The sequence below is a fragment of the Vigna angularis genome, chromosome 3 (genome assembly GCF_016808095.1).
Source record: "Vigna angularis cultivar LongXiaoDou No.4 chromosome 3, ASM1680809v1, whole genome shotgun sequence".
In the NCBI taxonomy this organism is placed as follows: Eukaryota; Viridiplantae; Streptophyta; class Magnoliopsida; order Fabales; family Fabaceae; genus Vigna; species Vigna angularis.
Window position 1 is genome coordinate 12,654,591 of NC_068972.1, and position 27,235 is coordinate 12,681,825.

General features: G+C 30.9%; 3 protein-coding genes across 4 annotated transcripts; 1 reads left to right on the plus strand and 2 right to left on the minus strand.

Moving 5' to 3' along the window:
* The first annotated feature begins 1,122 nt into the window (after positions 1 to 1,122).
* LOC108325369 (PRA1 family protein D) lies at positions 1,123 to 2,044 on the plus strand. The gene has a single exon (XM_017558433.2). The coding sequence runs from the start codon at positions 1,228 to 1,230 to the stop codon at positions 1,735 to 1,737; it is 510 nt and encodes a 169-aa protein (XP_017413922.1). The 5' UTR covers positions 1,123 to 1,227; the 3' UTR covers positions 1,738 to 2,044.
* Positions 2,045 to 4,303: 2,259 nt separating this feature from the next.
* LOC108325467 (E3 ubiquitin protein ligase DRIP2) lies at positions 4,304 to 8,143 on the minus strand. Its single transcript, XM_017558546.2, has 7 exons — positions 7,499 to 8,143; positions 6,714 to 6,813; positions 5,894 to 6,299; positions 5,323 to 5,717; positions 5,189 to 5,239; positions 4,740 to 4,812; positions 4,304 to 4,642 (listed from the first exon to the last, which is right to left on the minus strand). Exons 1-7 carry the CDS (start codon positions 7,611 to 7,613, stop codon positions 4,481 to 4,483), a joined length of 1,302 nt encoding a protein of 433 aa, XP_017414035.1. The 5' UTR covers positions 7,614 to 8,143; the 3' UTR covers positions 4,304 to 4,480.
* Positions 8,144 to 22,343: 14,200 nt separating this feature from the next.
* LOC108324030 (magnesium transporter MRS2-2) lies at positions 22,344 to 26,965 on the minus strand. 2 transcript variants are annotated; one of them, XM_017556817.2, is made up of 11 exons: positions 26,279 to 26,960; positions 26,150 to 26,179; positions 25,445 to 25,598; positions 25,189 to 25,310; positions 24,787 to 24,861; positions 24,333 to 24,557; positions 24,198 to 24,242; positions 23,369 to 23,413; positions 23,260 to 23,289; positions 23,041 to 23,160; positions 22,344 to 22,770 (listed from the first exon to the last, which is right to left on the minus strand). In XM_017556817.2, the coding sequence occupies exons 1-11, from the start codon at positions 26,525 to 26,527 to the stop codon at positions 22,684 to 22,686; spliced, it is 1,182 nt and encodes a 393-aa protein (XP_017412306.1). In that variant the 5' UTR covers positions 26,528 to 26,960; the 3' UTR covers positions 22,344 to 22,683. The 2 variants fall into 2 exon arrangements, with proteins under 2 accessions (XP_017412306.1, XP_017412307.1); XM_017556818.2 differs by lacking the exon at positions 26,150 to 26,179 and having other exon boundaries at positions 26,279 to 26,965.
* Between the last annotated feature and the right edge of the window lie 270 nt (positions 26,966 to 27,235).

The following is a 27,235-nucleotide window of genomic DNA, read 5'->3' on the forward strand; positions in this document are numbered from 1 at the left end:
TTAAAATATATATTTTCTGGACATTAGTCTTGAAAACATAAATTTTGAAAGTTTTAAAATATAGGTTTTTAATTTATTTATTGGGTTGTTTTGTGTCTGAGATGGAATGAGCACGTGAAGCGATGGAGCGATGTCCTTTTTAACCGCCTCCTGCTCTTTGGAGCAGGTTTCTGATAACTTGTGCCAGAAATTCATTTTCTTCGGTGATTTTCCTCCATGTACTTTTTATCGTTTTAGGCTCCAATCAAATACTTTAAACGTTATGGCAAGGCAAAATATTAAAATGATGTAACTTTTTTTTTGTAAAATTTATTAAAATGGTGTAAGCTTTAAAAAATTATTAAAATAGATAAGTTACATCAATTTGATACTTTGTTGTGAAAAAGTGGTATTTTATTTTTTTTTAAATTTAATTTAAGTCGTATTAGTATTACATTATATATTGTGATATATGTTAAATTCGTGTCATTTTAATGTGATTTAATATATATATATTTTTTTAAATTTTAATTAAAGTTATATAAACTCAGTGTGACTTCATATATTGTAATATAAACTGAAGTCATATAAATTTTGATACGATTTTAACATGTTATATTTTAACTTTTATTTTTAATCCAAATCATATCACTTTTGCAATACTTTATTTTAGTGCATCAAAGTTGTGCGAAGATAATACGATTTCTTTATAATGTAATCATACTAAATTAGCAAGATTTGTTCTTTTTTAGTTTTAAAATTATACTATTTTGAAACAAAAATATCCCGTTTTTGTGCTTTTGTCTAAACACTTTCAAATGCATTTTAAAAGTTATGGAAAGACCAAAGCATCAACTACATTTCAATATTATTCATTTATTTTCATAATTTTTCAGAATCTATAAACTCGACCTTTTCAATATATTTATGAAAATATTTTCTGGACAGTGTTAGTATTTCTTAAAAGAAGATATTATTAAATTGTCACGGAAAGGTGGAAAGAAAAAAAGAGGTGGAAGAAGCAATTAGTTATGTTTTTGGGAGGTGGTTGTTGATAGTTAGTTGGGCCAGGAGGGCCCAATTGTAAGAGAGAGACGAGAGGGGAGTGGGAAAGAAACTTTGTCTTGTTAAAGAAAGTTGGTCTTGGTTGGTTCCATCGACGACTCATTCACTCACTGGTCTTCTCTTGTTCCCAATTCAAAATCTAAAACACCGATTCCAAATTCCATCAATCTTGTACACACCACAATGTTGCCCTCTGCGGAAATGCTCGCTAATATAAAAGAAGCAAGTCAAACCGTTATCTCCACGCGCCGCCCGTGGCGCGTATTTCTTGACCTCTTCGCCCTCACCCTCCCGTCCTCCATTTCCGAAGCCACCACGCGCCTCGCTCACAACGTCACCTACTTCCTCTTCAACTACGCCCTCATCCTCCTCCTCATCTTCCTCCTCACCCTCTTCCGCCACCCACTCCCTCTCCTCATTTTCTTCCTCCTCTCCGCCACCTGGTACTTCCTCTACTTCTCCCGCGATGACCTCCCCCTCGCAATCCTCCCACTCGCGTTTCTCACCGTTGTCGCACTCTTCGTTACCGCCGCCTGGCTCAACCTTCTTCTTGCCCTCCTAATTGAGGCCGTGGTGGTTTTCTTGCACGGCGTGCTCCGGAGTACGGAAGACCTTGTCGGGGACGATCAAGATTCCCCCTATGGCCATATGCTTGGTGACACTCCCGCCTCTGGTGCCTATGTACCTGTTTGATTTCTCTTTTTCCATTTCTCAACTCTGATGTACAATTCACTAACAATCACGCATTTATTCATGTATGCTGCATTCATTGTATCAAATTTGCCTTGTTATTGGATGAATGATCCCATGTAATTGGTGTGCTGCTGGGGATTTCTCATCGTTATGATAGGGTTTCTATACGACTTTGCCCTGTCATGTGCTAGGTTGAACTGAAAGAAAGCCCAAATAATGCATTTGAGGACAATTTAAATGTAGTTCTTGTAACTGTTTCTGCTACTAGTCTAGTTTCTCTTCTAAAACCCGCCAATTTTGATTGAAACACAGTACAGCAATACCTAATTTCTGAATCTAAGTGTTGGTCATCTTCAATTCCACTTGCATCATTGTGCCTGAATGATTTTCCAGTTTTTTCTGGTGGAACCTAGGGTTTGTATGGATTTGCGTTTGCATTATAAAAGTCTCCTTAATTGTGTTAGAACTAGCTATCAACAATGTAATATCTGACTGTATTTCGCCATAATTTGTTACCTCCATGAATGTATAAATTGGAATCAAATGTCCTATAAACTGGTATTACTGTTGAGGGTGGGATATATTTCCCCAAGCTTGTGCATGCCATTTTCTGACAGCATTATGCCCTTTTTAGTGTGATAGTTTATTGCATTCTCATTGTAAACTTGTTTCTTTATCAACCATAGTATGATCATGTTCTCAGAAGAGTTGTCGGGTGAATTACCTGCTTGCAGAATCAATTCTGCAAACTAGATGTATCATGCGCTAGATCTTTGGTGTAAACTTTCTGTTGTGCAGTTGCTACTTAACTATCTGTTGTGCTGCAAATTTTCTTATTCAACAGAAGTATTCCTCTGTTTTTACTTGTAATGTGACAAGTTCGACAAATTTCTACTTTTATCGGAGTCTCTCTATCATCTAGGTGGATACAAGTTCAAAAGAGAAACTCATTAGCCTATAAAGTAAATAAAAATTTCAAAGAGGATGAACATTCAAATTCTCTTTGATCAATTTTAGGTTCTGCGCTTTTTCAGGAGAGAAAAAAAATTGTATGTAGCGTCTTTCATTTTTTTTTAATCGGTAAGCTTGCAATCTAATTAATTACAATTTGTCAAGCGCTTGAATTCTCTGATTTTTGCATGCAACATGTATCTATTTGGAATAGTAGCGGCGGTACAGACCTTGCAACAAGTCAATGAGATCATTTTTTGGGTGTGAAAATTACCCCCAAAAGTGTATTGTTGCAAACATTAGCTCTTCTTTTATATCTCCCTTTTAAGCAACAGAATAAATGCAACTATTGTTTACAATTATTATCCAAAAGTAACAAGAAGCTAATCATTAGTCTGGTGTCAGTGTCACGTGCCTAATATTTGCTCTTCACTTGCGAGAATGAAGCATAGAAAGTTATACAATTTTGTCTCTAGAATTTTGATTCCCCTTTAAATTCTCTTCTTTCGTACTCTTAAATATTGTTGATGTTATTCCTCTTTTGGACTTCTGTTGTGTTCCGGAAAAAGGTAATAAGTTAGAATTGAGAAATAAGAATGAACGTGAATTTGTTTAAGAAATTTAAATGGCTATTGCTAAGAATATAATATTACAAACTAAATCGAACTTAAAATATTTATTTGATGTAGTCAGTTATTTAACATCTGCTTTTACTCGCCAACAGGCTTTAGATTAGTTGATATCTTCCGTTTGGGTTAGGTGAACTGTTGTGAGAAAGGAAGACAGAATTTTCATTTTAAACTTCCCTCTTAAATCTACACATACCTACTACAGGAGTTATTCTCTTGTGAATTCTTAACCATTGTCAATATACACTGATTTAACAGGTCGCGTCATTTCATTTTTAACGAGTTAGATTAGAATAAATAAAAACCCACCGTTAATCCATTTCATTCTTATACCAATCTCTCACGATCAAAATAATCTAATGTATCTATCTCTTTCCTTTTCTTTTTTTCCTGTCTCTCTTCCCTCTAAATGGATTTATATAATGTATCCCGAGGAGTTTGAATAAATCATTTTTTATGAAAAAAAATATATTTATTGGTTGCCAAACTAACCATATTTGTGAGTGTAATAACATAAATACAACATTTACTAATATAAATACAACTTTTGATTAACATTTATTATTTTTCCCATCATATCATTATTTATACTTGTATTTCTTTTTTTTCTATAACATAACTTGCGATTTATTTTATAGTTCTAACTTCTAAAAGCAAAATCATATTCGCACCATCATTGAATGCTTGCGAGATCCGTAATGCATATTTTCGAAAAATTATTATTATTAGTATTATTATTATCATCATCACCATCGTGCATTTATTCCCCTTAACTTTTCTCTTATTTTCTACTCTCTTTTTTTCTTTTCACATTATTTATCACATGTACTCATTATTTTTTTCTTCCATTATCTTTTTTATCCATATCTCTTTACATCTATCAATACACTAAAAGAATAAGATATAATTTGAAAAGGTTCATATTTTCCTGTGCATAGCCAAAGAAGCAATAACAAAGACAAGATAAATGAAAAATAAGTGAGACATATAAAAAGGATCATAACATAAAAAGAAGATCTAATTCCAATAAACAATAAAATCTATTGTAAAATGAAGGGTATAATGTATTTACCGCAAATGGTCAATAGAAAAAGTTCGGGGCTTCTAAATAGACAGAAAAATAATAAAAACTCTCTAAAGACCAAGGAGGGTAGTTTGAGGTGTTAAGCCTTTCGACCATACGAAAGAACCATGATAAAATCCTTGGCTGAACTTCCAAAAGATGTCAGAATCTCGTTCTTTGGCACAGTTTGCAACCAGATGTCTACTAAGCTGTTCAGTTGCCATGAAGATAAAACTGGCTGCCCTTGTAATGTGATCTCCACCTGAAAGTGTAAACCACAAAAACCAATTAGCTTCTGAAAAATAGATATACATCGTTTCACTAAGGTGTAAGCTTTAGCAAAAAGATAACAAATTTACCTCAGTTTCGCTAGCAAGACCAAGCTTCTTCACGAGATACTTTTTAATGTAGGAAACAGTTACACTGCCATCCCTGTAATAATTTGAAGATTTATTAGTGTAAAGTTATCAGTTATTCTACCAGTTTGTGCTTGATAAGAAAGATAAATTAGATAAATATAATTACCAAAATGTCTGACAAACCAAAGTTGACAATGTAGGTGGATAAAGAATGAGAACGATATCATATGGCACATATACAGAATGAAACAATATAGACAAAGGGATGCTAGAGGAGGACAGTGAAAGTATGGTTTATAGCATATATAAGTGAATATACAGAAACAGCTCTTTACAAATGAAACAGCAGCCAGATAAACCATATTTCAAGCATGGCGTGCCATGCTCATTCAAGCACTAAAAAACTAGCCAACAAAAAGCTCAACAGAAAATAGGAATATAAAACTCACTTGACTCGTAGGTAGCACGAAGATAGTTGTGGCAATGGTGCACTTCCTTTACTGTATACGGAAATTCAAAGGTTAGACATTCACAAAATTAATATGATTATCAATGTTAAATATGCCATCAAGCGTAATCTTACTTCTCTTCTGCAGCAACCAAGCAGAACCAGATTGGACCAAAGTCTTTGCTGCTTTCACTGTCGGAATCAGTTTCAGCTGGTGCTGGGAAATTCAAGTCCTCCGAGATTTTTGGTCTTTTTTCTCGGGTGCTAACAATAGGTTTTACTGAATCTGAGCTTGAAGGAATTGACTCGTTTTGGTTACCATTAGTTTTGTGAGTATGGTTGTCGATTTTGACCATACCAACCTGAGGGTCATCGTCAGTAGAGTGCACAAGTACTGAAGTGACACCATTTTCTTGCATGGTGGAATTACTACGGGACTTGCGTTTTCTTCCAGCTCCCACCTGGCTATTTATTGGCTCAAACATGTCAGCCTTTTCATTCCTTAACTCAGTATTTGGTTTTGAAAGATTCTGCATATCACAGGAAATAGTCATGCACTAAATAAAACATAAATGTGAAGATCATTTGAAAAAAAGTTAAAAGAAAAAAGGTCAAAATAACATTAGCTTCTCTTAAAAGGAGAGGTACACTGAGGATTAAGAAAGAAGAACCAGATAAAGATTAGATGATGAGAGAAAATGTATACCGGAATTCTGATTTTGAGAGTTCCGCTGGAAGTTTCAACTCGAGGCTTATCACCCTCTGTCTTTTCTTGTCCCGGAGGTTGTGCAGAGCAAATGAATTTTATTCTTGCCGCAGCTTTCGCTCTTCTAGCGGATCCAATTGTAGCGCCTTCTTCCCCAAATTCAGCATCACCCTGGTTTTCATCTTCCTTATCACCTTCCACTTTATCAAGTTTGGGAGATGAAATATCTGCTTCTTCGGCAATGACAACTTTTTTAAAACCAGCTTTGGATATTTCTCTATTGGGTTTTAATGAAGAAACTAAATTCTTCTTTATTTTGGCTAACAATTTGGCGGCAGGTTCCTCATCATTTTCATCGTGAAATGGGAAAATTTTGTCCCTCAATTCTTGCTTACGAGTATCTGACCTGTTCATCCCAAAACAATATAGTAGTCAGGCAAAATACAGGAAAACTCCAAGGACTAGGAGATAAAGAAAACAAGACTTTCAACCATAAAATAGAAATAAGAGCAGGGAAAAAGAAGAAGCAGAATTGATCACATCAATTTTCTTTCAGGGTGCATGCATTGACTCAAACAATCAGATATCTCATTCACTTTTTTTCCAGTTACAAACAACCTTACTTTTTGGTATATCCCTGTATGGTTGGTTCTACACTGAAGATCAAGTAATTTCATGGAAAAAAATGTTTTGACAGTATAATCATTTAATGATGCCTCAAACTACAATGCATGATTGAGTGATGTGAGACCAGCAACTAAACAGAGAATATTAGAACAATCTGTCAGCACTATGGAAGGATCATGTTCGTTGTGATTACCTTAATTTGTCGAGTGGAGAACAACCTAAGTCTGTATTGCAAACCGGACAATGATTTAATTTCTCATCTATTAACTTCTTTTCTATACATTCCCTGCAAACTGTTGAAAAACTCAAGAATTAGACTTCCAACTTTCATACAGATTTGGAAACAGAAATGTACATGGAAAAGACAAAACAATGAGTGGTAGTTTTTATGATAGAAACTATAGTATAGTTTCTAGCGGACGCTTCTAAGTTTCTCAAAGAAGAACCATTTTGCAGATTAGCAGAAACAATATGAAATTACTGATTATTTAGAGACATATATTAGCTAATTTCACTGCAAAATATTAGCATACCTAGTTCCTTTACTGTAAACTTAGAAACAGTTTAAACCTGTAAAATTTAACTAACTATTTTTGACAAAAATATCTTGTTTTGAATCATATGCATAAGAAGAGTAAAAACATGATGCAAAAAATACTGTATGCCACTTTGACAAAAAAAAAAGAAAGACAGAACTCTATGCTTGATGTGTAAATACAAAGTGTAATTTTTTTAGCTGTATGGAAGCTAAATCAAGTCATTGTTAACAAAGAATTTCAATAAATCCACTTTATAAGTTGGCCATAAATCAGAGAGATGAAACATTAGGTCTCCCAAAACATAAAAGGGAAAAAAAGGAAAAGAAAATTCAAAGAAAAACACCAAGAAATTAGTTCAGCAGCATAAAAAAATTAAAAATTGAAAAAGCATAAGACCAAATAGAAACAGAGAAGATAGAAGAGAAAAGGAAAGACTTACAACTATGACAGCATTCTGTTATTGTGGCTGCGTTTTTCAACCATTTATTGCACAAATAACATGTGACGGCTTCGGAGAGCTTCCTCAAGTTGACCTTCATGAGTTCCCTTGTCATCGCTAATGCCTTTATATCTATCTCCCTCTGAGACGGATGCACTCGTGAACAAACATACACAATAAAAAAAACACAGACACCTCCGTACTCACGTAGCCAGCATGGTGCATGTCACCGAAAAACGACAGCAAGAAATAAAAACATGCCAGTTTTACATCATTCTCAACGAGAAACCGGCTACAAAAATAAGGAAAATAGATTCCACTTCCAGAGAAAAAACAAAGGGTTTCAAGAATTGTGCATGATCCAACTAAGGCACGACTCTGTCTGAGATGATTGACATACGTCGAGGAAAACAAAACAGTGAGATCCTTGGAGTATCGTAGGTTGTTTTGCTCGATTTGTCCAATGGCGATGGTGGTTTGGATTTATCTCTTGATGACTGAAAAATTCTAATCGGTGATATATGGTTTCATGTGTGTGAGAAAGAGGGAATGCGTGTGCTTGAAAGAGAATAGAGAAATGTTAGTGTGACAGAGGGATTGTGTTATTGAAGGATCTGTTTTGAGGCACACATGACACAATATAAATAGGATCTGGGACCAATCATCTCCCTCTTACACATGCTTCTATAGGGCAACACTTATATTTTCTTTACATTCCTATCTAATCTATAACACATTTAAGATTTTTATTTTAAACAATAATTAATATAATTAACCCACTTATTTATATTAACCTAAACCCCTTTAAAACTATAATTAATCCCTATATATTAATGTTCCTCATTAATCTTAAGTACTATTAATACATTTTAAATTTTTTTACTATTATATTATAAATATATTAAATCAACTATTTTGACTGCCTATTGGACTAACTGTTACACTAATCTTATGCATTTATTATAAAAGAGAGAGAATATGATGCACAATACATAAACAATATTGTGAAAAAAATACTGAAAAGGTAAATTTTACAATAATTGATAAAACAGAATACCATGTAAAAAAACTATTTTTTTGATGATAATATATTTTGTGTGAAAAACAAAAATAATAGGAATCTCTAGTGTCTGTCATTCCCTTTCCTTCACTAACAAAGTGTAAACACCATTTAGGAATAAAAATTAATTATACAGAGACTCTAATTTCCCCTAACCATCATCTTACAAAATAATAAGGAGAAAATGTGAGTAAAAAATTGAATTACAGAAAAATGTTGTACAAGAAGCAAAGTTCCTAAATGCCTCTTTCTTTCGGTATTAAAATGGAACAGTGATATGTTTACATGACTTAAAAAATATTTATATTACAATTCAAAATAATAATATTTAATTATACATTTTTGTCAAATTATTATTTTAGTTATAATAGTGACTATGTGGCATATTACAAACTTATTATAAATTAGGCAACATGTTTGCAAATAGTTTAATTATATATTGATCATAGCCCAATAATAAAAAAAAAGGAGAAAAATGTAATGCATATAGTAAAAAAATTCAATTAGACAGAAAAAAGAAGAAGTTCCTAAATGTATTTTTAGGCATAAAGTTAATTACAGAAGAGGAGGGACATATCACAAACCTTTGTTTTCTTGAAACCAGCTCGCCTTGCAAGGTTATCAACGGATTTGAGAATGAGAGAGTGTCTAAAAGGATCAATTGGATTGAAAAAATATTTTATGAAATGAATATAAAGGAGTTTGAATGTGTAAATATTTCTTAAATAAACCACTAATCACTAAGCATATCTATTCGACTCTCACTTACTTATATAATATATATATCAGTAAATATGTGAAGGATTCTCACCTATGTAAAATATTATTTAGATAGTCGAAATTTTAATATTATTTAATATTTGTTAAAATTACTTATATTTAAAGCTTTAATTTCAATTTGCAGTATTTACGGATAAAAAGATTCCGTGGTTATTTTTTGTTGTTAAAATATTTTATCTTTCATCCTATAGTTAAAGTTTCCACAGTAAGAGATATTCTTCAGGTTATAAATTATGTATAAGATACGTAATAAGTATATGATTTTAGTGATAATAAAATTGGATAATATATTAAATAAAATATATGATATATGTTTATATATAAATTTTATCTCATTAATTTTTCTTTATCAAAGTTTGTGCATTAGGTGGGCATACTTAATGAAAAAAAAAATGTCAGTTTAGGAATAATAAATTTAAATTTGTTTATTTTTATAAAAAAATGTATTTATAAAATTAATTACTATTTTAACCTACACATCACAACAAAAATTGTATTATAGTTATATTTCAATTTTTTTTTCAATTTACAAATTATATTTCAAATTTATAATTAACAATTTATATCATGATATAATGTTATTTTTAATCATTCATAATTTCTGTTAATAAATAATGAAATTTAATTTAAATTATTTAAGATATTAATATGGTAAAAAAATTCATAAAATTAATTTATTTGAATTAGCCATCACTAAAGCATTCAATATGAATTAATAATACACATGCATGCGTTAATGATAATTATTATTGAGTTAAATATAAACGTTATTTATTAATAATGATTTGGAATGTCACCTTCTGAGATAATGTGTTATTTGTTAGGATTTTTTTCTCTTTTTTTTTTCATTCCTGGTAATCCTAACTATTTTATTATTTATTTGATCAACTTATCCCTTAGAAAATGTTCTGGTCTTTCTATATGCCAAACATATGTTCAAATTGGTGCACCAAGCAAATAATATAACACTTTATAAAAAGGTAAATGGTTAATTTTTGAGACAACGACAAAAAATTTTAAAATTAGAAATACCAAAAACAAAAATTTTAAAATAAAAAAAGTTAAAATATAAATTTTAGTATATAATTAAAAGTATGTAAATAGGTTACTTATATATTTTATAAAATATAAAAAAAGGACATAAAAAATGTAAGATTATAAATTCAAAGAAATGAATTATAAAAAACACAAAAGATAATATATTCTAAATATAAATATAAAGATAATATATTCTCTATATATATAATATAATATATGCAAAGAAAATATTATTACTTTTGTTTGAATATATAATATAATATATACAAAGAAAATAATGGATAATTATTCAGTCAAGAAACTTCAAACTTTAGAAATAGTAATTTCTAATTTATGATTATTTAGGTCCAATCCCTCCAATTTCAACGTTGATTCTTCTTTCTAAAAATAGATTGATAACTAGACAGATAGAGCAGTCTCACGTGCAAAATTCATATTACAAAACTATAATTCGCACGTGGTATTTCTGATTAAATTTTTATTTTTTAATTGAAATATTATGACAGAAACTCGTGTCTTTTTCTTCATTCATCTGTTTGTCTCAAACTCGTCTGTCACTCAAATGAATTTTATACTTCAAAAAAGTAAATTACAACTTTAACTAATTTCCAGATATTTTTAGAGAATAAACAAGTAACCTATTTAATAATGAGTGTTTACTAAATTAGATGATAAATTAGTTAATAAATATAAAATAATAATTATATAAATTTTATTACATAAATAAAAGTTTTATTTTTAAAATAAAAATAATTTTATATAATTATAATTTCAGATTTTTGTAATAATTAAATCTGTTAAAGTTTTTATTTATTTTTAAAAGTTGTATAATTTTTTTTATTTGGGTAATTATTTTATTTAAATAAGTTGATTTATGATTATCAACCAAATTTAGCTTTTGTGTATTTTAGAATTTTTTATTTTTAATTTAAATTATTATTATTACTTTAATTTATAATATTATTTTTATAAATTTAAATATATAAAAAATTAAAAAGTAATTCAACCTATATTAAAATAGTCCCATGTTTACTTTTATGTAACATTAACATAGGTATTAATATGTAAATAAATAATAATACATAAACATATTAAAATATAAGAAAAAAATAAATTCATAAGCTAAAACCTAATCATAACTTATAATTTATAAGTTGAAATTTTCTAAAATAAATTACCTTTAAAATAATTATTAATATTTTTGTGTTAATTAAATTTATAAATTAATGAAATGAATTATTGAGTATTTTACTGGATAAATTCCATGTTTCTGATTGAAATTATGCTTAACCGAGTTTTTCACTCAAATTTAGATAATCTATAGTGTTATTTATTAATTAAATAAGTTCAATCTAGTTTTTATTTTTTTACCATAACATGCACAATGAAATAATGATAACTGTGACTAATCTTCTTCCTTTTTAATTATTTTTTTCAATTACATCAGATGCATGAAGCTTTAGATGCCACTAAAACCAAAACTTATTAAATTGATCATTATTAGTTTTTTTTTTTTCAAAATATCTTAACTAAAGTTAACTAACAAATGTATTATAATATTTCTAATGAGAGAAAAAAATTAATTGAAACTATAACTACATAATTTTTATATTTTTTTTTAGTATTTAATGTTCAACCTCTTAAAGTTAAATTTTATTATTACATTAATTAGATAGTATTTTTTTATTACTAGTAGGTACTAATAATTTTAAATCTTTCATTATTTTTTTTTAATTTCCTAATCATGCGTTTCTTCTCTCATTATTTATCATCTTTCTCTTCTTCTTCTTACATTTAAATACAACATTTCAAAAAAATTATTATGAAAACAAACAAATTAATTATATATAGGTTTAATCATACAGTATGGTTATTTTTTTCAAATTGGTTTCTTATTTATTTTTTGTCTTAATTGTAAAAATTAATACAATTAAATCTTTATTATTAAATTGGCTGAATAACGTTAAGTTTATCTTGATGTAATAAGTTGACCTGTGAGTTATTTAAATGATCTGACTTATTTAAATGATGTGGCATAATAAGGTCATTTTAGGTGGAAATATGATGACACGTCCATTATTTTCATCTTCTCTATTAGAACCAAATCTACCAAACCCTAGGCAGTCACTCCATAGTGCCGTCAGCCACAACAGGCCTTCATGCACAGACCCACCTACAGTAAAACACGTCTCCATCACACTGTAAAATGTGAAGCAACCTTGCATCATAGAGACGATCATCGTGATGCACACCTGAAACAGAACCCAAATCATATAGAGATTTGAACGACGAACCACATCAGCTTTGTGCCACTAGCAGCAAACCAAACACGTGAATATGCACGTAGCCACCAAAACATTTCCAATTTCATTTTAATTATGGTTCTGCTGTTTTTTTGGGTTTTGCATGTGAGATGTGGATGAGTCACATTGGGATTGAGTGGCTGCTGTGAAGGAGACGCAAGGATCTTTGGTGGTTCTGGTGGTTGGTGATTGGCAAGAAAGGTGTGACGAAGGAGGCGATGGAGATCGAATGTTGTCTCGTAGTGGTGGCTGTTTTTCAATTTTAGGTTTTGCAATTGAAGTGCGAAGATGGATATGGAGGTTTCACGATTTGGCCTTCGTTGTTCTGGCTCAGGGATCGTGATTCACAGTGCTTGAGTGGCTGTTGGTGGAGAAGATGAGTTTCCTAATATGGGGCTCGAGGTTCTGTGTGTGTATGCGTGATGAAGAGAAAGATCTTACACGATTTGGTTTGGATGAGGGTTTTAGTGGTGGTTTGTAAGCAATTCTTTAATTTTCAATTGAATGAAAAACACACACAGGATCTTGAATTTTTATGATACTCATTATTCTCTCATACACAGTAGAAAAAAACTTACTTGGATCCCTTGTATAGTTTCTTCCTGTCAATGTTCTCCCTTCTCTTACTCCTCTTTAATGCTTTCTTGATGATATAGAAATTCTAAGGGATGTCACAGTTTCTTTTCTTTTTAGAGAACGTAACCTTTCTTTCTCTCTTTTCAGAAACTTAACCTGTCAACCGTAGTCAAACTTTTTCCCTCTTTTATGATATTTAATCAACTTTAATAAAATACCAAAATGCCCTTTATTGAAGTTGAAAGAGAGGGATTAATTTTAATAACTCTAAAATAATCCCTATAACTTTAATACATTATATTCTAATAATCATCACATTAGAATCTATACATCAAAGTTATACTTTAAATTACATGAACCAATCTTAAATATTAATATAATTTAACATTCTCCCACTTGGTTCATGTGATGACTTGAAGATGTAAAACTAAACTTTAAGTGCGCACCATTCATTAGAATTATCAAGTCATCATCCTTATATGAATTGAAATGATCGGATCATGACGGGCAAAAGTCATGAACGACAAGATTCCTTACATGTATCACATAATCAAACCAACTCAACATAACTTTAATCAATCTTTTAACTTTCATGTCTCTAAAAGAGATATAACATGTTACCACAATCAATAATACATGTATATAACTTAATGTGGATAACAATAGAATAAAGAAAAACATAACTTTAATTGAATTCACAAGTGTCATGACAGTACAAGCATATAACTATACATATCCATATAGATAGATAACATCATTATGTTAATATTGACTTATCCATAATGCCCTTACTTTCAACATGGCCAATAAAAGTTTTGGGCGGTAGTCCTTTAGTTAACGGATCTGCTATCATCAAATCCGTACCAATATGTTCAATCAACACTCTATGTTTTTGCACTTCTTCTTTGACCGACAAGTATTTCAAATCCATGTGTTTAGCACCCTTTGAGTACTTGTCATTTTTAGAGAAGAAGACGACTGCAGAATTATCACAATAAATCCTTATCGGCCTGGCAATATTGTCAATAATGCCAAGCCTCGATACAAAGTTTCGCAACCACAAAGCATGAACCGTGGCCTCAAAGCATGCCACGAATTCAGTCTCCATGGTGGAAGTAGCAATGACTGATTGTTTTGCAATTTTCCAAGAAATTGCTCCTCCAGCTAATAGATAAACATACCCAAATGTGGATTTTCTTGAATCCACACATCCAGCATAGTCTGAATCCGAGTAGTCAATCACTTCAAGATGATCTGACTTTCTATAGGTGAGCATGTATTCTTTGGTACCTTGTAAATACCTAAGAACTTTCTTTGCAGCTTTCTAGTGATCCATTCCGGGATTACTTTGATATTAGCCTAACATTCCAACAGCAAAACTGATATCTGGCTGAGTACAAGTTTGAGCATACATCAAACTCCCAACCACTGACGCATAAGGAATAGACTCCATGGCCTTTCATTCCAAATCATTCTTAGGACATTGCATTTGACTAAACTTGTCTCCTTTTTGAATTGGAACTATTTCAGGAGAACATTTTTCCATTCTGAATCTCTCTAACACTTTGTTAATATAGCCTTTTTGAGACAAACTTAACAATCCTTGTGATCTATCACGAAATATTTCTATTCCTATCACATAAGATGCCTCATTCATATCTTTCATTTCAAAGTTGCTAGAGAGAAACTTATTTACATCATGTAACATACCAACATCATTAGCAGCAAGAAGAATGTCGTCAACATATAGAACCAATATAACAAACTTACTCCCACTGATCTTCATATATATACACCGATCAACGGTGTTCTCTACAAAACCATATGAATGTATGGTATCATTAAATTTTAGATACCATTGTTGGGAAGCTTGTTTCAGTCCATATATTGATTTCTTCAATTTACACACCAAATTTTCTTTTCCTGTTATTGTGAAACCTTCTGGTTGATCCATATAAACTTCCTCTTCTAAGTCACCATTCAGAAAAGCAGTTTTTACATCCATTTGGTGAAGCTCTAAATCATAATGAGCCACCAAAGCCAAAACAATTCTCAAAGAGTCCTTCTTAGAAACAAGAGAGAAGGTCTCTTTGTAGTCAATGCCATCCTTTTGAGTGAAACCTTTGGCGACTAATCTAGCTTTATACCTTTCAATATTGCCTTTTGAGTCATGTTTAGTCTTAAAGACCCATTTACAACCGACTCTTTTTGAACCCTTAGGCAATTCAACTAGATCCCATACTTTATTGTCATCCATTGATTTCAATTCTTCTTTCATAGCATTCAACCAATTCTCTGAATTATTACTTTCCATGGCTTGTCTGAAAGAGACTGGATCCTCATCAATGCTTAAGTCACATTCATGTTCAACAGAGTAAACCACATAATCATTCGAAATAGCAGGTCTTTTCTCCCTTACAGACCTTCTTAATGCTTCTTCTTGTGATTCCTCTATCAATTGCTTATTTATGACTTGCTCATTTGTGACTTGCTCATTGTCAATTGGCTCAACATTTATATGTTCATTTTGTGGGATTGGAACATTAACTTGTTGTCTCTGCTTGTTGTGTGACTGTGATACAACAAGAGGGATAACAACTTCAAAAGAGACATTAGATGTAGAAACACTATCAGTATGCTCTTGAATATCCACTATTCGTGATTCCTCACTCCCACTAAATTGACCATTTTCAATGAACCGAGCATTTCCAGACTCAACTATTCTTGTACTATGGTTAGGGCAATAAAATCTATATCCCTTTGATTTTTCAGGATAACCGATGAAGTAACCACTAATGGTTCTTGCATCAAGCTACTTTTCATGTGGATTATATAACCTTACCTTTGCCAGACAACCCCAAACATGAAGATGTCTCAAACTGGGTTTCCTTCCAGTCCATAGTTCATAAGGAGTTTTAGAAACTGCTTTGCTAGGAACCCTGTTAACCAGATATACAACAGTCTTTAATGAATACATCCATAAAGATAAAGGAATATTACTATGACTTAACATACTCCTAACCATATCCATAAGAGTACGATTCCGCCTTTTTGCTACACCATTTTGTTGTGGTGTACCGGGCATTGTATAATGTGCACATATACCCCGACTTTCAAGAAACTTTGCAAATGAACCTGGACATTGTCCATTATCATCAGTTTTACCATAATATTCACCACCTCTATCAGATCTCACCAATTTTACTTTTCTATCTAATTGTCTTTCCACCTCATTTATGAACACCTCAAGGGCATTCGCTGATTGAGATTTTTCATGTAATAGATATATATAACAATAACGTGAGAAATCATCAATAAAGGAGATAAAATATTTTTCACCACTCCAGGATTTAATGTCAAAAGGACCACAAATATTAGTGTGTATTAACTCAAGAAGTTGACTACTTATTGTGGCGGGATATTTTGATATGTGTTTTGTTTGTTTACCCTTAATACAATCAATACATACATCCCAGTCATCAAAATCCAATTGAGGTAAAATTTCATTTTTTACTAACCTCAACATCCTTTCTTTGGATATGTGACCTAATCTTTTATGCCATAAGAAAGCAAAACATTCTTTTCCTGCACCACAATTTCTATCAACAACATGTTCAACATTAAACAGGGATTCAGAAAAATTAACATCAAGATTTAAACCATCCAATAATGTACCAGAACCATAATAGTACAAAAGTTTATACAAATGAAAAATATCATTTTCAATCTTAAAGTTAAAACCTAAATAATCCAACTTTGCAACAGAAATTAAATTCCTAGCACAACAAGGAACATAGAGACACTTATCAAGATTCAGACAATAACCAGTGTCTAGAATCAATCTGTAAGTCCGAATTCCTTCTATCCATGCCTTCATTATGTTCCCCATATATAAATACTTTTCAGTTCCTTTTATGGGTTGGATTGAAAGGAATCTCTGCATAATATTAGAAACATGAGTGGTAGCTCCAGAATCCAACCACCAGATATTATTAGGCACTTCAATTATATTTGCTTCAAAACTTACAGAAACATAAAATGTACCTTTCTTTTCGAACCAAGATTTTCTTTTCGGACAATCTTTCTTGAAGTGACCTACTTTCTTGCAAAAGAAACATTTCTGGTCCTTCTGGATATTGCCCTTATTCACTTTCATTAGGGCTTTGTCCTTCTTGTTCTTCTTTCCTGATTTGGCTTTACTGAAGCTAGCACCTTCATGAGTTGTGAGATGGATAGAATGATCTTTAATTTTCTTCAATCTCCCTTCCTCTTGTACCAACATGGCTTTGATTTCTTGAAAGTTCCATTTATCCTTAAGAGTGTTATAGTTCACTTGGAACTGGCCAAATTCAGGAGGAAAAGAGTTCATGATGAACTGTACTAGAAAAGACTCATTCACCTCCATTCCCATAAACTTCAATCTTGTTGCTATATTTGCCATTCCAGTTACATGGTCATGTATGGGCTGTGACTAGTCAAACTTTTTGGTAGTCAGCTCACTCATAAGAGTTCCTACAATAGACTTGTTAGTTATGTCTGATTGTGAGTACTCCTTGATCAGTTTCATGAATTCCTTTGCGTTTTTTGTTTTAGGCATAGAAGGCTTTACATTCTTTGCCATAGACATGCGCATCAAGTTTAGTGACAGCCTGTTAGACCTATGCCAAGCCTCATAAAGAGACTTCTCATCACTTTTACTAGTCTCTGTAATGGCTGCGGGCATTTCTCCATCATAATTGCCATGTCCAAGTCTAACACACCTAGTTGGAACTGGATTTGTTCTGACCACTCAGCATAATTGAGCCCATTAAACTTGACCACATTGTTGCTTAAACCTGATAAATTCATGTAAGCTGAAAATAATACGCAAGCTCATACATTAATGCTTTGATAAAATTAATGAATTCAAACAAATTACTACACTAGTCATACATTCAAGTTCACCTTTGGGTGACACTTAAACTGATAGGTAATCATTTAAGTCATTCATTTAAGTTCACATTTGGATGATTCTAAAACTGACAAATTTCATATACACTTTAATAAAAATTCAATCATACTTAAGTGTATATGTATGTTATCTTTGGATATACAAACATATTTACTAAGTACATGAAATGTCTCACTTTAATATCATCAATTCTAAACAATGGTTCACCTTTTGGTAATCCATAACATCCTTATATCAATGACTAATAACTATATATATATATATATATATATATATATATATATATATATATATATATATATATATATATATATATATATATATATATTCATAATTTAACATCCTTTATATTATGAATAATTTTCACAATAACACAAACAATTTAAAAGAACAGCGAAATTGCTAAAACTTTTAATTTTGATTAGAATTATAACTCGTCCAAAATTTAACTTAATTGAATTTCCTTCATCCAAGACTAATAAATAATTACATATAATTCATAAAACAAAAATTATACCATACAGATGCACTTTTCAACTTTTATTTCACATTTGAAATTTCATTAGCGCAACAGTAAAAGTGTTTTACTGTGAGAATATGGGCACAACCATAAAGTTGCTTTTTGGCAAAATTAAATTCCCGCCTTGCGGCTTCCAAAAGAAATTCACGTTACAGTGAATATTCTTTTACTTTAAGGAATTTCAATTTTAACATAAGGCAACTTTAATGAACTTTAATGTGTTATGCACAGATCAAAATCACATTAATCTAATAATCAAATAAAAAAAAATAACTTGCTGCTCCCGGGATGAATGAAATTCACGTTATTGTGAATTTAAAAAAAACAATCATGCAACAGTTCAAAAATTTGCTTTACTGTGACGTGCGAAAATCAAAATTTAAAAACTTCCGGCTGTGAGATTCACATTACAGTGAATCTAATTTTCTTTCATGCCAATAAAAATATTTAAACATCTGAAAATTAAAATCTCTAAATTTTATAATTCAAAAAATTAGGGTTTCACAAAATTGAGTAAATTACCATTCACGGAGAATCATAAAATTCAGAACCTGGCTCTGATATCACTTGTTCCCAATTCTTTAATTTTCAATTGAATGAAAAACACACACAAGATCTTGAATTTTCATGATACTCACTATATACACAGTAGAAAAAAACTTACTTGGATCCATTGTATAGTTTTTTCCTGTCAATGTTCTCCTTTCTCTTACTCCTCTTTAATGCTTTCTTGATGATATAGAAATTCTAAGGGATGTCATAGTTTCTTTTCTTTTCAGAGAACGTAACATTTTTTTTCTCTTTTTTCAGAAACTTAACCTGTCAACCGTAGTCAAACTTTTTCCCTCTTTTATGATATTTAATCAACTTTAATAAAATACCAAAATGTCTTTTATTGAAGTGAAAAGAGAGGGATTAATTTTAATAACTCTAAAATAATAATCCCTATAACTTTAGTACATTATATGCTAATAATCATCACATTAGAATCTGTACATCAAAGTTATACTTTAAATTACATGAACCAATCTTAAATATTAATATAATTTAACATGGTTAACCGGTGACTAACTCATGTGATGGTGATTGACTTCTGAGACGATGTAGATCGAGATGATAATGTGACAACTTATGATAGATTCAAATGAGTGTAATAGGATCACCACATCCTAAATTTGTCATGTCATCTAAATAAGTCATGTCAATATGCTACATAAATTTAACATCATTCAACTCATTTAATAACAGAGTTTTAATTGTATTAACTTTTCATTATTATTAGAAACCCAATTGATAAAAAAAAAAAATAAGTGAGAGAATAACTTAGAAAAAATCATAAAAAATATCGTATGATTAGACCTTTTATTTATATATATATATATATATATATATATATATATATATATATATATATATGAATATAAATAAATATTTTATAATGTCATAATATAATCTATTTAAAAAACATGATATTCTATTAAAGTTTAAAAATAAAGATTAAAATACTTTTTTGTCTCTTTGTTAAACTTATTCAATGTCTTTTATTTTATTTTCTTTTAATTAATTTTTTTTAAAATGATTCAATTAAGTTATTTTGCTTAAATTTGTATAAACAATATTAAAGATATGTTATATATCAGTTCGTAATATTTTTAGTTTTTAATTTTTTTTTACTTTTTGGTCCACGTATAAGGTCGGTCATGTTATGTGAAACTATCAATGTCACATGACAATGTCACGTGTTAGTGTTTAAAATTTAGAGTTTTCTTATATTTATTTTTTCATTGAATTTAGTTCGAATATTTCTTTTTTAACTTAAGGAATGTTGTTCATCTCTAAATTTGAATTAAATTTATTTATTTTAAAGGTTTTTTCTAATTTTCTATAGTGCTGTCAAAATGGGTTGTAACCCGCGAGCTAACCCGATTCACCACGGGTTTGAGCCTGGTTGAGTTTGAAGAAAATGTAATTTTTTTATGTGGCTTACTTAGAACCCGGTTCACCTGGGTTGAATCCGTGGTGAACCGGGTTGACTCACCCACCCACCTAATTTAATTTAATTATTTATTATTTTGTGTTTCAATATTATTAGTTAGCATTTTTTATTATATTATAGATGAGATAAAAAAAGATGTTTCAAGAGAGAAAAATATTATAGATTTATCTATTGAAGACTCTAATATTGATGGACAATTTAAAAATTATCAATATTAAAAACTTATTTGTTCCTCTTTTGTGTTTAGTTTTGGATTATGCTTGAATTCTATAATTTTTTATTTTATTTTGAATTGTCTTTGAAATTTAACATCATTTTAGAGTAAAATTTATTTAGATTTGAATTAAAAAATTATATATATTTTTTATTTTTAAAAAAACTTATAATTAAGCGAGTTAGTGAGTCAACCCGTTTAACCCATCAACCTGTTTGGTGAGTCGAGTCAGGTTCAAATTTTTTCAGCTTGCTAATAAGTGAGCCGGGGTGGATTGACTCATTAAATGACCAACCCGTAGTGGACCGGATCGTGTCGATTCGGGTTACCTGTTTTGACAACTCTAATTTTATAATAGAAGTTCTTCTCATTATGTTATATTCTTTTACATTATATATATATATATATATATATATATATATATATATATTTAATAATGAAATTATTATATATTTAATAAATTTATTTTTATTTAATGTTTATTTCATAAATATATAATATTAATAAGTATAAAATATTTCTTTATTATTTGTATTGATTTTTCAAATCTTCTATTATATTATAGTGAAAGTGTTTTATTCAATGATAGGTAGAAGTGTTTGGATCAATTTTATAAATTAAATAATATTTATAATAATGATATAAATTTTATAATTTATTTATTTTTATTGGTAAGTAAACTGACTTCAATTATATTTTAGAGAAGGATAATATTGTTTCATTTAAAAAAATTAGGATTGATTTTAATAAAAAAATAAATATAAAAACTACATTAAATATAAAATAATGATCATAAATATTGATACTATCACATATGACACTATCATTATCACTTGGTACTGTTTGTGTCACATGACATGACAAAAAAACATATTGAATAATTTTTATTAAAATTGAAATCAAAAGAGTATTTTAACCTAAAATAAGTGAAGTAGAGAGATAATAATAATTTTTTTAAAAGAAAAAATTTTAAAAAATCAATTGTTATTAATAAGAGAAGATGATAAAGATAAAGAGTAGAAGATAGTTCAGACTAAAATTGAGTTTTTTTTTTAAATTGAACTTGAATATTTTATTATTAAAATATGAAACTTATATATAAAAAAGTCATTTTAGTTGAGAGAACTAACTTTCTAATAACCAATTATAGGAAACATTATATCTATTTTTCTTTTGTTTCAAGTAGGTCTAGGTATATTATCATTTATGCTAATACCAGCAATCTGTTATGTTTATGAGATAACAGTCATTTTAAGAAAATAAATTTCATAATTATATAATCCATTATATCTAAAGCTATATAAAATCATGCTACTTTGTATAATATAATCTTAATAACTACATTTGACATTATAAAAAAAAAAACATGAGAATGTATTAACATTACAATTTTTTCTTTTGACCTGCTTTCTGTGTTGAACCTAGGCATTGGTATTCACAAAACATTTGATTTGATGACACATCTTGTTCACACTATAGTATTATTGAAAAGGAAGAATCAACTTTGATTCTGCAGAGTGTATTTACAGTCTATTATAACGATGACTGAATCCAGAGAACTCAGGGAATGTAGTTGATCCAAAATCCCTCAATTTTCACATCAACTTAGGGACCAGATCCTTTAACGGGTTGTTGGTACTGAACCACAAGTTGAACTACATCTAATAAAATGTTGACAACATAATTCATTAGTCTATTATATGCGTAAGTCAAAGTTCATTCGGCACTGCTTTCCAGTCAATTATTTTCAAGATCCAATTAATCCCTTTTTGCGAGCATAAGCAGTAATCGTGACAAGCGTCAAAGCAGAAAATACTCCTGCGGTAATAACTACCTGCAAGAAGAAACATTCAAATTATCAAGTCCAAAATTTTGTGTATATATATATATACACACACTTTTTAAAAAGTACATATCCTATGATAAACTCCACACAAGTATTTACCGAAGTATACCTACTTGTTGTTTAAGAAAGAATGTATTAGCAAGTTCACCTTTGATTTAATCTTGATTAAAACTTGCTTCTAAAAAATAAATAGCTGCACGTTGGCATATGCCATATATATTATATACACACATTCATAAACAGTAATAATTTGCATACCCATTTGAACATGTAACCATGGTCTTGGTTCCAAGTATATGGGATATTCATGCCAAATATAGCGGTTACCAAAGCGTAGAAAGATAGACAAACAGTTCCAGAGCTAAGAAAGAGCTCTAGCTGCACAAGAATTGAAGACCAGTTAGCAAACTCATGAGAAAGAAAAAAGACATAAAATACTGATAAATGACATTCAAGGTGCAGAAATATGAATGGCACCTGAATCAGCTGATTACGATGGTTGTCAAGCTGCAAAATGGAAAAACTTAACATAAACTTCATGTCATTAAACAGATGCCATATTTTCAATAATTTGCTAGCTACTTACTTGAATATTAATATAATCTTCAGTATCATCAATGTACTCTCGCAGCTTTAAATGAAAAGAAAAAGGTAAATAATTAGGTAAAAGTATCTTGAACAGCAGATTCAGAGTTGAAGTAATCCTATACAAGCCAATAGCACAGACTTTTAAAGAAACCAAACAAAAATCAAAACAGTGAACTAGTTTTCAATCGCTTTCTAGAATAGCCTGATGTAATGGGCCAATAGTCTCTTAACACTTTCCACTACAAATAAATTTTCAGCAAACTTGACAACATAAATTAGAGATAGAATCACAGGTATAATAATATTTAATGACAGAGGCAAAAGTGGTACAGCAAAGATCCAAGTATGATCTATTTGATCCAAAAGAAAAAACAGCATAAATCACTCATTCTCGGACAAGAAGATCGAACAAATAGTATATCATCTCACAAAGCTAATGTGAAGAGTTTTAAAAAAATTGTACAAAATACTTCCGAAACAAGATTTTGAATATAAACCACGAAGTTCTACTTGAAAACAGCAGCAGATAAAAAAAAATGCAAATCCCCTTTGTTAACCCTTAATTTCCTAAAGTGTAAGAGTATCAATTTGGTCAAACTCTAACATGCTTAGTAGTCCGAACTAAAAATCTCTACCCAATGGGCCAGGCCTTGGGTTCACGGTCTAATGATTGGAATACTAAACAGATCAATGAGAAACAAACTTTTCTCCGTATTTACAAAGAAACAATCTTCCAAGATTACTTTATATCTTCTGTCATATAAAAAAAATTAAGATTCACAGCTCCCTGTTACACATGTTTACACATGCACAATCATGACACTTACCGTGGTTAATTTGTTCAAAGTGTGATCTATTTCACTAAAATAAGCCTGCAAATTGAATAAACACCATTAATAGCAATTTTTCCTCATTAACATAATGGAACTTCTTCCAACTATTTTTAAAGGAAGTAACATAACCTCTAGTAACATTTCCAGCTCTTCCACATCATTTTCATTTAAACGAACTGTTGCTAGACTTGCTCTACTGGCTCTAGATATCTTTGATCCAATGGTAGGGGAGGCAGCAAACCAATTTGCAGCACCTGATCCACTGACTGGTGATGATGAACCCCCTTTTCTTGACAGGTATAGGTCAGCCATATCATCATCATCATCCAGCAATTGTTCAAGCTCGTCTCTGACCTGTACCAAATAACAAAAACTGGGGATGGAAGAAGAAAAGGGATATGTGTTGTTTTCTACTTAAAACTGATCAAGCCAGTTTACAGTCACATTAAACTAATTATATTTAAGAAAAATACAATAATTTACTTAAAAGAATGCAAAATATCAGCAGCAATGAGGGGAAGGGGCTACGGAATATATTTTCATAAAAGAAAATAGGCATTTTTCATATGAAAACTTGGCATACCTTTTGGACTCTAGCAGTCAGCCTTGTCATTGCACTCTTCAGTTTACGAACTCTGTCCAAATTACGACTACTAATCTGCAGATTACATTAATCTAAAGTTCATTAAACCAAAAAAGTCAAGAAATAAAAGGGAGAAGGGGAACTATAGTCATCCACGCTTCAAGCCAGACAACAAAATACTTCTTTAATAATGCAGGCATAATTAGAATGAACACCTTGGAGATGATAAGTATAACAAAAGGAAATTATAATATATTGAGATGAAGAAAATAAATTTTCCTCAGCCACTTTCAAGCAGTTTCATATTTTGTTAAGCTTATTTTATACCTAAGAAAGGGTATGGGCAAAGGATCCCAGATTAAAACCATAACAGGAAGATAAACAATTCTATAATATATGTACCTTGGAGGTAAGTTCATCTAATGCAGGATAAGCAGCCATCTCCAACTCTGTTGTACGTGCAGCAAGAAAACTACAAATGGCTTCTAAAGCAACCTCCAGTGCCCGAAATTCAAAGGGTGACTCTACATTGCATAATTTAGATCATTCAGATATCGAGGACAATGGATGATGCAAATAAATAAACATATTTATAAGAATAAGAGATGCAATCATTAAGTTTATTCATTACTTATGGTTCACCATTGATATAACATACCATCTTCTTCAGCTGCTTCAGCGTCATTTTGGCCTCCAAGATACTCTTTACTATCTCCTTGCTGTTGAAGACCGGCACTTAATCGAGGCAACCGCCTCTGCAGTTCCTCGACAACCGGGATCACATTTTCATCTGTTGGATCTCTCAGCAATACCTATACAATAATTTAGATACAATTGGGAATTCAGGAAGTGGAAGCAATGTCATCTCAATTTCAAGAAACAGTTATGTATTATACAAAGGACCAAATGTTTGATACAGGAATTCATAAATATAAAATTTCCTTTACTGAGAGATATTCTTGTAGGTATATTCTTGCACAAAAGATATGTAAGGTATATTCTTGTACAAGAGGGTCAAGATCCTGTCACTAGTTAAGCAAGGCAAAAGAAGACATCTCTTCCTATTCCTACCCATTTTATTCAATGAACTTGACAACAAAAACAAAAGTTGGTCGCCAAAATTTGATCCATTCTAGATTAGTCTGGCCAGTAAATGAAAGAGTAGGATAAAATGCTCAGAGAAGCTCATCTACCATCCCCCAATCCTCATGTCTCAATCAGTTAAGGTTTTCAATTATAAGTAGCCTAAAATAAAAAGTCAAAGCTGGTTCCCTAAAAGTAATCTGCATAATGTTCTTATTTGTTCTCTAATCCAGACCCCTGAGAGATGAAAGCAGACACATGAGAATTAAAGCTGACTAACCTCTTCAGCTGTTATAATTGCTTTGATATGCTGGAAGGCAGAATCAGAAGAGAAAAAACAAAATGAAAAACAGAAAGGAAAATGTTAACACAAGAAACACAAACAAACAAAACTAAACATGTGGTGGACCTCCAAGTTAAGAACAATAGCCTTCTCACGACCGAGAATGGTGGAGGGATAAGAGAGCAAGGGATCAAGGATTCTGAGATCACGCGCATGAATCTGAACCCGATTCATGATTGCATATTTGTCCACGTCGAGCAATGAACCATGTCCAGAAGCATCAATCAGAATCCAACTCCTTGAAGACTGTGTCTTCTTCTTTACAACTGTCATTGCCCCTGGGTCTGCAGGGACGACACTCCCATCCCCAGCCATCCTCTTACCCTTTCCCACTCCTAATTCCAACTCACATGCTCCAATTCCAAACTCAACAAATTCAATTCAACTCCAAACTCAAACCCAATTCAATTCATCATAAAGCAAACGAACTTCTTCAGACCCCTCTTGCACATTTCATCAACTCGCCAATTGAGTATCCGAGGTCATTTTTCAAAATATATTTGTTTCTAATACCACTCTGAGGAATTAGATTCCCAGAAGAAACAAAGATAGATACCACAGAAAGGTACTTTTTCGTTTTTATTTTTTCCTTTTCTTCAAGAAAAAGCAAAACCGACAAACTCCAGTTGTAGTTTGATTTGTGTCTCTCTTTAATGCTGCGTGAGGTTCTTAGAGGGAGGCACGGCTAGGCTGAGGATGAAATCGAATTGAAATGCTTTAAAATATGAACTTAGTTTATATAGAGTGAGATTCAGTGCAGGGTAGTTATGGTGAGGGTCCACCTAGTGGCCCAATGAGATGACTCCATTGAAATAGAACGAGGGTAATGTGAGAAATTAGATTAGGGTTAGTGTGTTCGGTGGTGCTTGGCTGACCCACCTGACACACTGTACCGCGGATCCTTATTCTGGTTTTCAGTGTGTTCTTTTTTGTTCCGTAAATTGGTTTCTATTGTATTATAATTATCAACAATTAATTAGCAGTAACTTCACTCTCAGAATCTTTATCTTTTTTCCCCTTTTA